The 15,275-nt window shown below is 38.4% G+C and overlaps 1 protein-coding gene across 5 annotated transcripts in view; it reads left to right on the top strand.

Moving 5' to 3' along the window:
- Nucleotides 1-7,537: 7,537 nt before the first annotated feature.
- The window catches only part of ANKRD50 (ankyrin repeat domain containing 50), a 44,411-nt gene continuing 36,673 nt past the window's right edge, over nt 7,538-15,275 (top strand). Inside the window, exons 1-2 of one of the 5 annotated variants that reach the window (XM_081227998.1) lie at nt 7,538-7,797; nt 9,391-10,274. In XM_081227998.1, coding sequence (XP_081084124.1) covers nt 9,763-10,274 — 512 coding nt within the window. In that variant the 5' untranslated portion in view covers nt 7,538-7,797; nt 9,391-9,762. Of the gene's footprint in view, nt 7,851-8,458; nt 8,480-9,321; nt 10,275-15,275 lie in introns of those variants that run through there. The other 4 variants (XM_081227995.1, XM_081227996.1, XM_081227997.1 and 1 more) reach the window with 4 other exon arrangements.

Genomic DNA, 15,275 nt, shown 5'->3' with positions numbered 1-15,275 from the left:
GCACTCATTACCTTGATACAATCTGGTCCGTTTGAAGTGGATCATAGTCCATTTGAATGGTGTAACCTGCAGTTGTGCAGTGAACAGTCTATGCAGCTGTATGTGGTGACCCTTACCCAAACTATACTTCCCTAAAGCCGTGAACCTCCTAATGTTTCAACCATGATTTGACCTTACAGACAATGCTCTTTTTCAGATACACTCCTTCTCAAAATATCTCCAAACCATTTCCCTTTCTTTCTTCCATGTGAACTCTTAGAAAAAAGGATTACTTCTCCTTCTCAAAGTGTACCTCTCCTAGGATAAAGTTGGCCACTTCTCTTCCCACCTCCTCTGAGCTCTCAGTTCACCTGATTTGATTGAAAAATATTGTTTTATTATCCTTTTTTGATTATAACAACCAATTTGATGAGATTCTCACATAAAGGTATGATCCTTGGGTAAACCAGTTTGTCACCATGTTAGATATTCTAGCATTAAAAGTAAAATTTTGATTTTTAATGAGTTTGTTCGCCCAAAATTTAGATCTATATTTTATCTGCATAAGTTTCTTAATTATGTGTTCTTAGCAAAATATAGAATCCCCTAAGAAAAAAGAAACAGAAATGAAACAAAACCTTTTTATTACTTAAGGCTAATGCTAAACCAAAATGTTTTATTCTTTTTAAATTTTGAAGTAGTCAATCTCTAGGCATTCAGAAATTAAATCAACATTATTGAGATTATGTGCTTCTGATTTAGATTACCCCCTGACACACCATCCCAGTTATATATAAAACTATGTTGGCAAATTGAGAGGGCAGCTTCTGATTCTCATTTATTTTAAGGCACTTTGCTAGAACCAGATGTTTTTTGTTTGAAAATATCATATGGCTGTCTGACAGGCTAGAATCAGAGATATTCTTGTTGAGTAAAGGTTTCTAATATGATAAGAAATATGCAGTGGGCAGAAAAGAAACTTGGAAATAAATATAAATTCTCATTCAGTCTATAAAATTTTTAAAAGTTCACTTCTGTCTCATTTCTCTAGTTCTCAAATGGATAGAAAACTAGGATGGTATAAATAATGTTTCAGTTCTTCAGAACTATTTCAATTGCCCAAAAGACTAGATGAAGAGAGAGACAGAGAAATAACGTAGTAATTGCAGAACACTAGGATATTTCTTATTTCCATCAGGTAGTGTTTTAGTTATTTATTACTATATAACAAATGACTCCACAATTTAGAGGTTTAAAATAACAATCATTTTGATATCTCTTATGGTTCTGTGGTTCAACTGGGCTCAGATGGACAATGCTGCCAGTGGGCTCACCTGGGGTTCTTCGTGAGGTTGCAGTTAGTGGTAGCTGGGGCTGGAGTCATCAGGAGGCCCAACTAAGATGCTGGGCTGGCTGGACCTCTCCACAATCTCTATCTGACCTCAAGTCCTCTCCATGTGGCCTTGTTGTGTGGTCTCTCCACATGGTCTCTTCAGCAGGGTAGCCAGACTTCTTCAATAGTGATTCCCAAAGTTGAGCATTCCAAGACGGGACACAGAAGCTGCCAGTCCTCTTCAGATCTAGGTCTGGAGTGAATATAACATCACTTCTGCCACATTCCATTGGTTAATGCAAGTCACAGGTCAGACCAGGTACAGTGGTGAGACACCTGCTTAAGCGTGTAAATTTCATCAGGTATGGTTCCTTGGGGGTGTCTCTGTCCTACCTACTCTGGACTGGTAGCATTAACAGTTGGAAGAAATGCATAAAAACATTGCTTCCTTTTTCAGGAGCATGGGGATCTATACATGTGCCTTTCAGAAAATAATTTGGGATGGTATTTTCAGTATGGTTCTAGAATAGCGATCATCTCTGATAGGGTGCTTGCTGTGTTTCATGGTTAAAAGACTTGGCAGATGGCGGACCTCAAACAATTCAGTTCCAGACTTGGGATTTTAGTCACATTTTTCAGTCAGAAGAATTTTTAAAAACAGAGAGGGCTTACTCAAAATTAAATGAACACATAAGGGACGAGCTAAAGGAATGATCACATTTTAGGCTAACTGAAGCGTGCTAACAAGAAATATAGGCACCCAGATAAAACTGACTATTAAGGAAATTATCAATTACCTTTTGGAGGTCATTTGACGTCTAGCCTAATGGAGAAAAAATAAAACAAACGAGCTTTCTGGGAAGTTAACTGCCCTGCCATGGGCCTCTTGGCGCTGCACTGCTATATTGTACAACTGTCTCTGCCTGCACCATCACCATTAATATAAACGAGTTCCCTGGCAACGTGTGTGGGATGGGAAGCGTGGGATTCCCAGGAGCCTCTGTGACCTTAGAAAAATGCCTTCCAAGATGAGTTACTCCCACAGACGCTTCGTTCAGCTTATTTTTATGCTTTCTAGTATATAATACTTATCTTCCAAATTAATACAAACCTATCTCCCAGAGGTTGCTAATACCAAGGCATGTTGGCCTAGTGAGTAACAGACCTGGAAAAAGACAAAATAGGGAATGCTTCTAGAAGAGCAGAGAGACTGAGGACAATAATATCTCTCATTTACCTGGGAACCTATCAAGTTAATAACTATGTACAGCAAATCGAGATTAATTATATTAATATTTCACTGTAATTTGGTCAAAGAATGCATAGTGGACATAATAAAGTTATGCAAGTCTACTTTGATCAATGACATTTAGCATTAGTTTCAAGTTACTATAATTATATCTAATTATTGCTATTTTTTACATATAACCATGTGACATGGGAGTCAGGAAGGTAATATTGCTAAATCAGTTTCGACTGTCCTCATATGTTTAAAATGAGGTTCAGAGACTACTTCATGAATGACCTTTATTAGGATGAAAGATTTGATAAAAGAATGATGGTGACTCTGTGGTTGGGTATCGGCTTATAGAAGAAAAAGTAGGAAAATGCAATTATAAGAATCCATTGGAGGGACATATTTTAGAGGACCTTAATTTGCTTCTTTAAATTCCTTGCTGTATTTGAGAGGTGGACCAGAAGATGAATTCCAGATTCATTCTGTCATGTGTACCGTAGGTGTAATTTTGGAGTCTATTGAGAGTTTTTGTTCTGAAAGCTTGTAGATAAGGTGGAGCCTTGTAAGCAGCTACTCAGTAACCACAGCTAGTGTGTCTGAATTCCCCTTGGCTGGTAATTCTGCAAAATAGATCTTATTTTGGAGTTTGTTTAATTCTTTGAAAGAAAGGCCTATACCTTACACATTTTGTAAGTAAAAAACACTTTTTAGGCTTGTCTTCAAGAACAGGAACAAATACAGCTGGCAACAGTAATTTTAACATGTAAGGCTTAAATAAGCATTCTTTTAAAAAGGGTATTTAAGAAGGCAGCCGCAGCTGGATGTTCCTATCATTATGCTTACTTTGTCAATCAAAGGCTTTCTATAGTCTAGGGCCACATCAAGTCCAATTAACATAACTAACATAACTTGTGCACGTTTGTGTAAACCAAGCACTGTTACTATTAGTAGTATTAAAATAATCTGGAATAGGTTTAGTAGACCTTCCTTCATATTTATTTCCAGCTTCTACCATGGTCGTGTTTCATAGTGTGTGAGATACATTAGCAATGAACAGTGTTCTTTAAATTTGCAGGGAAATCTGAAAGACTGCCAGCAATAACTCTTTTCCGGACTCTTTCCAGATGCAAAGTAACTAACCCCTTCCTCTCAAGAATAGTGTGCAGGATACTAGCTGAAAAAACAAAATTCAGCTTGATATGAGAGGCTAGGTATAGCCAACTCCTGGTCTTGGTAGTAGTCAGTGAACCTTTCAAGCTTGCTGATCCTACCAGGTACTTGGTGTGCTAGTCAGGTGTGACCTGGCCTGCTGCTGCTGCCTTTGACATGCATGAACTCACCAGGCTGCCACTTCTGAGAATCAGTGGCAAACGCGGAAAATTAAAGGTAAGGTATATCTGAAATACATGAAACAGAGGCTGAGTCACCCTGTAATAGAGCATATATCAAGTAGGCTGAATGATTTTACAATGAACAGCTTTCTTTAAATTTGTGACATAATCTGAAAGACTGCCAGTGATAACTACTTAAAGAATTACTTTGTCACAAACTACTATGTAAAAAATAGATAAGTAACAAGGATATACTGTATAGCACAGGGAAATATAGCCATTGTTCTGTAATAACTTTAAATGAAGTATAATCTATAAAAATATTGAATGTGTACACCTAAACTAATATAATATTGTAAATCAACTCTACTTCAATTAAAAAAGATGAATTACTCTGTAAATAAACCTGAGTGACCTACACTAGTTAAACTAGAGGACTAAAATGAGTCCTCTAAATTTTCACAGCATTTCATTTAGAATCACTGAAACTCCAAAATCAAAGTGTTCGTCTTCTGCAGATTTTTAAAGTATCGTAATTACTGAAAACAAAGGTTTCAAAGAGGAAGATACTGAAATTTATCTCTACAAGTCAAAGAAGGAATTAAATGTATTACTTGATGAGAGTACAAATATTATAAAAGACCCCATTTTTAAATTTATAATTGGGCTTTGGGATATCTCAACTTGTGGGGAGAATCTTGATGGAGCTGCTGTTTTTAATTGGATAAAATTATATTTTGTATCCAAATGGGTTAAAAATCAGAAGACATATAATTTTGCAGTATCTAAGTTTAATTGAAAGTGTCAACATTAACATATATAAAGAAAATTTATGAGGAGCTTTATTTTGTAAAAATATTTGTTGAAAGATGTTACTCTTAAAAAACACACACTCAAAAAAGATTTGAGCTGAAAAAATTGTACATTTGAGCTGAAGAAAAGAAATTAGAATGTATTTTATAAGAATATATTTTCTTTATCAGAGTTTGCTTTGAACTTACTAGGTACCTCAGTACTTACAGGAAAATTTTTCAATTAGAATTATTATGGTCCACCGAGAAGCATTAGTTGAAGGTGTCAATAATTTCAAATTTATGCAACTGTGAAGAAGATTTCAGGCAATTTTATGAACAAATTAAAAATAAGGAAAATCATATTTAAGAAACTGCATTCTTTAGAAAAATACCAGTACTTGATGGTGGAGAAAATATGCTATGAAATTGATTAAAGTATGTGAAAATGCACTGAGAGTAAATACATAAATACTCTGTCTATGTCATTTTTAGCATTCAGGTAATTGGTAGAAAGATGTTTTGTAAAATTTGGTATGTGAATATATATTTATGTTTTAATATATATTTTATTGTTATTTTTTGAAAAATAATGTTTAAATAGAATATCTCTGTCAAATACAATAGAACCAAGTTTTCAGTCAATAAATATCTAAGAATTATACAATTTTAATTGTTTTTATTGTCTCCTTTTTGTTCTCAAAAATGCTCTGGTATGGTCAATAAATAGGCCCACTAAGCAAGACTTTTTTTTTTTTTTTTTTTAACAGTGGAGATTTCAGTGTAGAATATCTCTGTCAAATACAATAGAACCAAGTTTTCAGTCAATAAATATCTAAGAATTATACAATTTTAATTGTTTTTATTGTCTTTTTGTTCTCAAAAATGTCCTGGCTTGGTCAATAAATAGGCCCACTAAGCCAGACTTTTTTTTTTTTTTTTTTTTTTTTAAACAGTGGAGATTTCAGACTTTTGGTGAGAGAGACAGTAATTTGGCCGAGAGGAGTTGTAAAGAGCTTAAAAAACATCATTGCTTCATATCAAAAACTGGTGAGATAAATGGATATTCTGACAAGAAAGAATGGCTAGAGCAGTCCCAAGTTTCCTTTGCCATCTGTGTCCATCCATCTTTATAACCTAGCACTATGCCCAGCATAATACCATACCTGTAGTAAGTCTCTAAGTAAGTGAGTGTGACAAAAAGGAACAGACATGCTTTACATGCAAGGAAACTTGCTATATACCTACAGGGGTGTGGAGGGCACAGTCCCTGCTTTTCAGAAGTTTTTCTGTTAGGGAAAGAAAAAAGCCATTCCATGATGGTTAGTTACCTTAAAAAAATAGGCTCACTAAATCAAAAGTTTCTGTAACTTCTCTCCCTATTGTGCAGAAATTATTTTAATTATTGTATTAGCAAATAGTTTAATGGAAATGATTATACGATGTACATATCTCTTATTTAAAATTTTCTCCAAACATATAATTTTACAACCATGAAACTGAAGGAGGCAACTTTTCCAATGACAATAATGTATGGAAAACAAGTTAAGTGGTAATTAAAATTGCTTAAGCAAACTAATATCAAAATTGTATCTTTTTAAAAATCAATTTTCAACACTCTAATTCTTGAGGATTTATACTCTTCTGCCTTTTTTGCTTGTGTTTTGGAAAAGAATCTCAGAATTTGCAACAAATGTGTTAAAGTTAAAGATTAAGATCAACAAACCTCAAATGCCATGGATAGCCAGGGAATAAACAGAATGGAAGAGTAAGCACAAGCACAATCCATTTTTCTAGTTAAGAGTGAGAGCTAAACTTTGGAATTCCTAAAAACAGATGGGAGACTGGCTCAACATTTAAGAAATAAGCACATTTAAATTAATGGAGAATGGGAGGAAAGCTCATAGTTTTAGCATAAATAATAAAATAATAAAGATACATTTCCTACTCCATCAGTTGACAGTACTTTCCCAGCAGAAATTTGGGATCTAATCCAGGTCCACATGAATGCAAACAACTGGCTTGTCTAGTTCAAAAGTAACTGCCCTGTGGTCAGGTCCTCTAGGGCAGTTCATGTTATTCTGCATTCTGACCTCGACCATGGTCTTTTTCTCATATAGTGGCCTCTGTAAGTAATCAATCGGTCCAGAAGGGCAAGGGCCTGAGACCCAATCGTGATTGCTTTCCTCCATCTGGCCATGTCCTTCACATGAGGCAGGTAGGAACATCGCCCCACACCCCTACGATTTTTAGTTTTACAACCTTCTACCCGGTCTTTACTTGCTTCTTTTAGCCCCGGACTGAGAAGGTTAAAGCATCACCGGAATTTAATAGATTGAAAGGGGACCCGGATGACTGAGGAATACAACGGGCCTGGAGTGGCCTTTGGGGACAAGAGGGTTAAGGGAGTGGCAAGGGGCAACTCTCCCAGCTCAACTGCCCCTCCTAGCATCGGACACGGCCCCCAAACCAGCGGAGTCCCTCAGCCTGGAAGACAAAGAAAGGCTCAGGGCCGACTGGTGAAGGGGGGGCAGCGACTCGCGTGAGCTCGGGGACGCGAGAACGCAGCCCCGCCCCCTTCTCCGCCCCCGTCCCCGAGAAAGGCGGAGCCCCGAGGCCGCCCCCAGAAAGGTCTCCCCGCTGCGCAGGCAGCGGGTCCCGGGCGGCTGCACACGCCCAGGCACGGGCGGCGACTGGACGGCGCGGTGGGGGAGGGGCGAGGCAAGGGGGCGGAGCCGGCGGCCGAAGAAAGGCCTTGCGGCCGGGAGGGGCGGGGCTTGTGCCGAGGGGGCGGGGCCGCTGGGCGGGGCGGAGCCGGCCGGTCCGGGGCTGCCTGAGACAGTCACTGCCCTGACGACGGCGGCTGCGGCGGCGGCGGCGGCGGCGGCGGTTGGCCATTGGGGGCTGGGAGGAGCACAGCCAAGGCTGCTGGGGCAGCTGGAACTGGCAGTTGCCGGGGGCCAAGAGGAGGATCTGGAACCCGGAGCGTGCTCCGGGCCGGGCGGAGGAAGCGGCTGCAGTTGGAGTCTGGGGAGCGCTGGCGGCGGCGGCGGCGGCGGCTTCTCAGCGAAGCAAGTGTCTGAAGCTGAGTCCTCGGCGGCGGCGGCGGCGGCGGCCGGGACCGAGGTAACCGAGGGGCGGCGGCGGCGGCGGCGGTGGAAGCGAGGCCCCACGCTCAGGTCGGATTCTTGGGGACATGTGCCTGGGGCTACGACCTGACCCACCCACCCAGCCACCCTGTCCAGCCTCCGGCCCCAGACCCGACTTCTCCCGTCGTTCCGCCGCGGGCCGGGCGGGGGCGGGAGCGGCGCCCGGGGTAGGGGCGCGGAGCTGGACGCCGACCGGAGGCGACCCCTCCTCAAGGATTGGCAAGGACGTCGGGCACCCCCTCCCCCTTCAAAAGACACACCCCGATCTCGGGGCGGGGCGGGGTGTCGAGGCGTTCCCAGCCTTCTGGAAGGAAGACCTCGGTGTGGAGGCTGCACCTCCGTCCGTGGCCTCTCCAAGGTGGCCCCCCTGTGGCTCCTTGGGGCTGTTGAAACCAAAGGTGGTTCCCGTCGCTGGGAATCCCGGAGTTCCTTTTGTCTATCAGCTGAAACTAGAGGCCGGAACTGTAGGCGAACACCCACCAGTCCTGAAGCCCTCTGCTCCTTTTCCCTTTCCTGCCTGGAGGACAGTCTGCCCCGCAGCCTTTTCTCCGGCCACAGTAGTAGATTTTTCATTCCTAACCCCCCTCCGAAACGTTCCCCCCTTCGGCTCAGAGGAAGGAAGGATTCCCATAGTACTTGTGTTTGGATTTATCATTCACGTAAGCTCACCGCCTTTTTTTCTTTCCAACCCATTCCCATCTAGCCACAACCCTGATAATCACCCCCTAGGTTTTGCAAACTATCAACAAAGAAGTGTGGCTAGTCGCGTAAACAGAGCCCTTGACTGGCTGGGCTGTGCAAGTTAATGGAGCTTCCTGAACTGGCGCTGTTCTCCCAAGCTGGTCGGAAAGACCTTTTTGGCTAGAGTTAAGGATGTTACTGCATGTGCCTAAAGTCTTTTTTTTTTTTTTTTCTCCTTTCTACAGTGAGGTTTTAAAAATCCAGGGTAACTTGATTAAAATGTAGCTGTTTGGGAAGCCTAACTATAGAGGCAGAAAAATACAGAAAGGAAAATGTAATTATGATTTTGGGGTAGTTTTCCAACTTTTTGAAAGTGCCAAAGATGAAGTGTATGGATTTTTGAGATTACTGTAACTGGTAAATTGTATTCTTTGATAAGTAAGCTTTTAGCATGTGATATTTTGCACTGATATATTTTTGTTTTATTTTAGTTACTGGTGGGAATTATTGATTACCTGGACATCTTAAACCGAGAAGCCTGTGAACAGGTTCACTAAGAATCTATCTTGAAAAATGCATTTTATGAATGCTTTGAATTAAGGAGGTGTTAACAGTGGTTTGCCATTTTTGCCACATAAGAGACAGTAATCTGAAACAGTTCCCTCCCTGGCAGTTGCCCGTATACTTAAAACTGGCGGGGTCTAGTACTTTGAGTGACTATCCTTCAACAAGGAGGAGAGCGCTAACAATCTACTGTATAAATGTAATCTCTTTGGTAGCATTTACTATAATGGACACCTTTTCTGCATCTAATTTTCAGATACAGACTTAACGCTTGCGATCTGGAAAAGCATTTTGTACAAATTGAAAGATTGGGCTTTCTCTTCAGTTTTCCAGATGTATTGTCTCATCTGCATACTTGAAACATCCACAATCACATGAACTCCAGATGTAACCATGGAGTTTTGCGACCCATCAAGATATAGGAAAAGTGTTGGCCAAGGTTCGGAACCAGGCAGTTTTCCATCAGTTCAACAATTCATATAAACTAATATATTCTCTGCTGATTATCTGGAATAAAGAGCCAAATCAAGTCATGAACATTCTGTTGGCAGATGGACTATGTGGCTGTTGAATTTGACTGTAACTGGTTACTCTGTCATTCAAAGTCAACTTAATACGCAAGTTACGTCCTAATGGATGTAAAGACCTGTGTTGATGTGCCCAGATTCTAGCAAATGTTGACGCTAAGAAACCTATTATGACTAATCCTTGGGAAGAGAAAGTCTGCAAAATGGCTCAAACGAGTTTACTGCAGGGGAAGCAGTTTTACTGTAGGGAGTGGGTTTTCCACAAGCTTCAGCATTGCCTCCAGGAGAAAACTAACTGCTGCAACAGTGCTGTCAACACACCACCCCTTGTAGTGAATTCTGGGAATAATGCTAGTGTTGTCTCTGGAAAAGGAGCTGCCTGGGGTGTGTTATTGGTAGGAGGGCCTGGCAGTGGCAAGACAGCCTTATGCACTGAGCTGTTGTGGCCAAGTTCACCTACAAGCTTGCAGAGAGGTTTACATCGCCAGGCTTTGGCCTTTCATTTCTGCAAAGCCCAGGACTCTGATACTTTGTGTGTTGGAGGGTTTATTAGAGGTCTGGTTGCCCAGATCTGCCGCAGTGGACTTCTCCAAGGATATGAGGACAAGCTAAGGGATCCAGCAGTTCAGAGCCTCCTACAGCCCGGGGAATGTGAGAGAAACCCAGCTGAAGCATTTAAAAGGTAACAATAAGAATGTCATGGTGTTCTGGTTTCTGTGCAAAAATTAAAGTTTTTTTAGTTTTTGTTTGTTTGTTTGTTTCTTAACTTTGCCAGTGCTTTTACTACCGCTGTATATTTGGGGATAATCTGTGGTTATGAATACACCTGTTTACTTTGTTGAAGGAAATAAAATTTAAGCTTTGTATTGGAAGGATATGGATTAAAAGTATATCTTCTACTTGTTTAGTAACAGAACGTGAAGCACTGAAGAAACTTAATTTGAGAGGTGTGGTATTCTTGCAGACTTTTTAATGTGTAAGTGCCGTCCAGTAAAACTCGGGGCAAATCTGTTATCTTCGGCTGTTAGCCATCAAAATCAGCATTAGAATTGTTATATCATTCTTAAATTAATGAGGAAATAGGTTAGGCAATACCTGTATCACAAGTATGAGATGCCAGGTTTGATGGACAGTGTTCAATATGGAATCACTGTGTATGGAATCAATAATGCAGTCTTTAATATTAAACTTAACTTTTAAGAGACTTAAGTCTCTGTACATAAACAGTTCTTTTCCTCTTGACTTACTGCTTTTTCTGGAGATGCTATCACTATTTGAAGAGCTGAGTTTTCATTTCTTATAAGTAATTTCATAAACTGTATTTATTGACACCTTAGAAAATGTTTCAAAGAACTTATAGTCTAAATTGAACTTAGTCTAACTAAGTTATGTAATTATGCAATTTGTTTTATTGGAATTAGCTATGTAAATTTCTAATACCTCTAATACCTTTAAATATTTAAAATCAAGTCAAGTATATTTTTGATATATTCTGATTCTAAGCAAATCTTTCTCTATAGTATCGGAGATTTTCTTGAAAAAGATCCTTCTACTCAGATGGATTTTCTGTAATTTTTTTTCCTGTGTGAATTTTAGTTACTCATTGAAGGGGAATAAGAAGCAAATAGAGCTGTGTGTAAATTGATTTTTATTAATTTTGATTTTCTGATTGACAGAAGGAGCTAATCACTTTGTATTCCCAGTCTGTACTTGGTGAGGGAAAGCCTAGTTTTTCCACTTGGACCATTTTGGTGCTCTTATTAATCTTCCACTGGATCTTTCAAAAACTTGGGTCACTTTCTTTTTCATTAAAGTAATGAATCATTAAATAAATTAGGTAACTCTGATATTGGAAAAGCTGTTTCTGATAATTCACAGAGCTACATGTCCTTCAAGACTGCGAAGCAGTAAAATAAGCATAGTCGAATGCAGACATGAGAACACAATTAAAAGTTAAAAAGAAATATTTTTACATAGTCTATGGCATTAGATGATCTAGGCCTCTGCTTTTGGACAGATAGTTAAGATTTCATTGTGGGTTTTATTAGTGACTGATTGACTTGTTAGATAAGTCCTTTAGAGAATTTTGATAGGAATGTATTTTTGATAGGAATTTTATTTAAGCAGGGTTAGATGTAATTCAACAAGTAGACAATGGAGCAAAAGATAATTATTTTCAAAGAGTTGCAATATTTTGAGGGAGACAGAGCTGGAGGTAATTATAACATGATGGGAGATGAAATGTAAACAAAGAAAAGTATTTTTTTTTCATTTTTGACAAAAACAACCTCCCAAACCAGTTTGTGTATTGTTACTTTCTTAACATCTAACACTTGATAATATTGATGGCTTCATACATTCATGTGTGAAACAATTTAATAGAAATAGAAAATTGATAAAGGTAAATCTTAGTTCTTCACAGATCCACAAAGTTGGGGAAATTTCAGAGTGATTCAGTAATTAATGCTTTTTATCTGCTTTTCTTCAGTTTTACTTCCTAATTTTTTATCACTATTTTTTTTACCCTTAATGATACTAGATACAGTATGTAGTGCTGCAAGCTAACTTCTTACACGAAGTCACATAGCTAAGTGGTAACTTGTTAATTACCAGTTTTTTGAAATCACATTTTCTTCACGATAATTAAAGACTGAAAGGAACTTCATGTTAAACTTTATGTTAAATATTGCTACTTCTTTTTCTTCTGACATGGTAGAGTATAGTCTGTTGATTCTGAGATTTAGTTGTCAAGAAATTTCTTCTGACATCCATTCATTCATTCTTACAGCAGATGTTTATTGAGAGCCTTTTGTGTTTTAAGCACAGTTCAGCTGGAGATATTTATTGAGAACTGTCTGTGTGTTACGTGGAATTCAGATGTGGATAAATCAGTGAACCGAACAGACAAAATACCCTGTCTTCATGGAGCTTTAAGTTCTTAGGCTAATATTTATCTTATTTCTATAAAAAGAAATAATATTGATACTTCGGGTATCAATATATAGATACCTACTGTAGAAGCAGCACATGAACATTTTAACACAAATGGAATTAGATCATCTGTTGAAGAGAATGATGAATGAAGACACATTAATTTCTTATTTTTGTTCTTTTCCATTTTTCTTCGCTGGTTAAAGTGAAAAACTATTGTTACTACATTTAGAATATATATATTTTATCTGTTTCTGTTGGTGGAACAAAGTTGATGACAATTACATTTTTACTTGTTTTGAGAACCAAATGCTATGCTGATTTCTTTCATTCTGCCTCCCGCTTCAGGCTTTTATTGCAAAACTTTGCCTTTTGTGTTGAATTGTCTTTTCTAGAGTTAATGTTAGAGGTAGAGTTTCCTAGTAGTCCTCTAACTGTAAAACAAATTCCAGTTGTTTTTGACAGAAGGATCAAGGCACCTAAGTTATGGAATGAGGGAGGGGCTAGTGGTTTTAGATCCTGTGATTGGTTTAGAAGCACAACTGAAGATAGTTATTTTTTCAACCAGAAACTTCTTTCTGAACTTTACTATCATGGTCCTTGAACCCCCAAGGGTCTTTTTTGGAGAGTCAGATGGATGTGGAATGGAAGTACAAAGCTTTGTTCCTAGTGGATATCATTCTCTTTTATTTCTGGTTAACAATCTGCAAGGCCAGGTGTGAGTCATTTCTGTGTGTGATGTCAATTTTTCCGAGTCGAGTAAAAAGATTTTGTTCTGTGTAATGTTGATAGGAATTAATTAAACATCTTCAGTGGTACCATAAATTAAGTGTAAATGGAATAAAATCATGATGAAGAATTAAGGATGAATGACTCTAAACTTTGAGAGTTTAGTAGAAAAGTCGTGTGAAAAGTGGTGAAAGACAGCAATGACTTGTTAGAAAAGGACTGGGAGCTGGAAGACTGGACTGTGACCTTTGTTTTTATGTTGAATAAGAATCCTTGAATGGTGAAATTTTCTTTCTAATATTTTTATCTCCCTCTTGAACATTTTATAGTTCTTCACTGGTATCTCTTTAGATTTTTAACTTCTTTTGTAATTATTTATGCATACATGTTCCGTAATCTCCTCTATTAGGCATATGTTTCTTCATGACATTATTCATGACTGATTAATATTTTATGTTTACCATAGCGCTTTGAACAGCACTTTGCATATGGTAAGTGCTAAATGATTATCATTTGAAGGAGTGAATAATACTACTTACCTATCTAGAATGTGCTTGAACCTGATTGAAGGACAGCTGAAGTGCTTGCATAAGAAAGGAAATCGAAATGTTATTTCACTTAGGTCAGTTTTAAATGCAGACCAGACTGGTACAGTGATTATTAATTTATTAACCTGCTGTCTGCTCTTTAGCATGTATGAATGTGGATTGGTCCAGATAGTTTTACATGGCCAGATGTCTGTCTTCTGTCTTAACTGTAGTATTAAGAGTATACTCCAAGTTTTTTTGGCAAACTCAACAAAGGGGCAAAGAACAGAATGGGACTGGAACGTGTGCCTCCTTCTTACCCTCAGTTGTGGGGTATTTTCAAGGCAAAATATTTCCTTTTCATTATCTGTCTTGAATATCTAAGACAATTTAAGATAACCATCATTATCTGTTCTTAAATATTGTCGGATTAAAAGGTCTTGTAAAAGTGTCTTTACAGTTCACATTTTGAATAAAATAAATGAAAATATAATTTTCATAATCAAAATTCTACATTTCTTTTAGTGTAATAGTGTCAGTTTCCACTGAATTGTCTGTTGCTTCAAACTCTTATGTTATTTTGACTTTGATATGGACTTCCATGCATTCAAACCCTTGCACTTTCCCTTCCTAAAATCTTTTCCTTTTACCCTAGACAGCCTTTCTCTCTCTTTTATACTTCATGTCTAAGTGCTGCTTCCTTTGGTTCTTGGTACCTTTAACATTTGCTGAACTAGTCCTCAACATTTAATCAGTTCTGTAGTGGCATAACATATTGCTCTGTATTTATACTGTTTAACATCAACCACGTTCTTAATTCTGCTTGGCCATTTTTAAATTTACTTCTTGATAACTCAGACTTTATTTGGATCAGAAAGAGTAAAGTAGTGCCCTATAGGTTGAATATATTTTTTATCCAATTCAGGAAATTTCACACACCTATCCAGATTTGGGGGTTTTCTTGAAAAATAAAAATTGGAAATTTTGACAGTATTAGCTTTTCACTTTTTTTGAAGCAATAATCTGGTGGCGCTGTGTCAGCTGCTGTCTTTATGTGGGGCCTACACATTCTAATTTGATTCCGTCTCCTCCACTCTCTATTATTCTATCCCGAGACTACTTCATTTGTTTATATATGCCAGCCTGGCTCCTGTGGGCATTTGCAAAGGTGAACATGTTTTCTATTTCTCTGAGTAGAGAAACACTATAATTTTTATCTCCCCCCCAATTTGCTATTATATTATCTTGAATTTGTACATGCAAGTACTACTACTTCTTCCCTATCACCTCATTTTTTCTTAGCGTACTAAAATCGGACTTCTACATCTACATGTTCACAGAAAGATGTTTAAGCATAATAGCTTCTGAATCCACTACTCAGTCGATGTTTAGTCGATCTTTAGATGATATATGTTAGGACTTTCTTCATTATTTGTGCTTTCTTGCATTCAGAATCTCCTGTCTGACTGTATTCTTTGGTGGCCCTTCCTCTAGGT

Source organism: Mesoplodon bidens (assembly GCF_964165515.1).
Source record: "Mesoplodon bidens genome assembly, chromosome: 1".
In the NCBI taxonomy this organism is placed as follows: domain Eukaryota; kingdom Metazoa; phylum Chordata; class Mammalia; order Artiodactyla; family Ziphiidae; genus Mesoplodon; species Mesoplodon bidens.
This window is presented reverse-complemented; position numbering and strand designations above follow the sequence as displayed.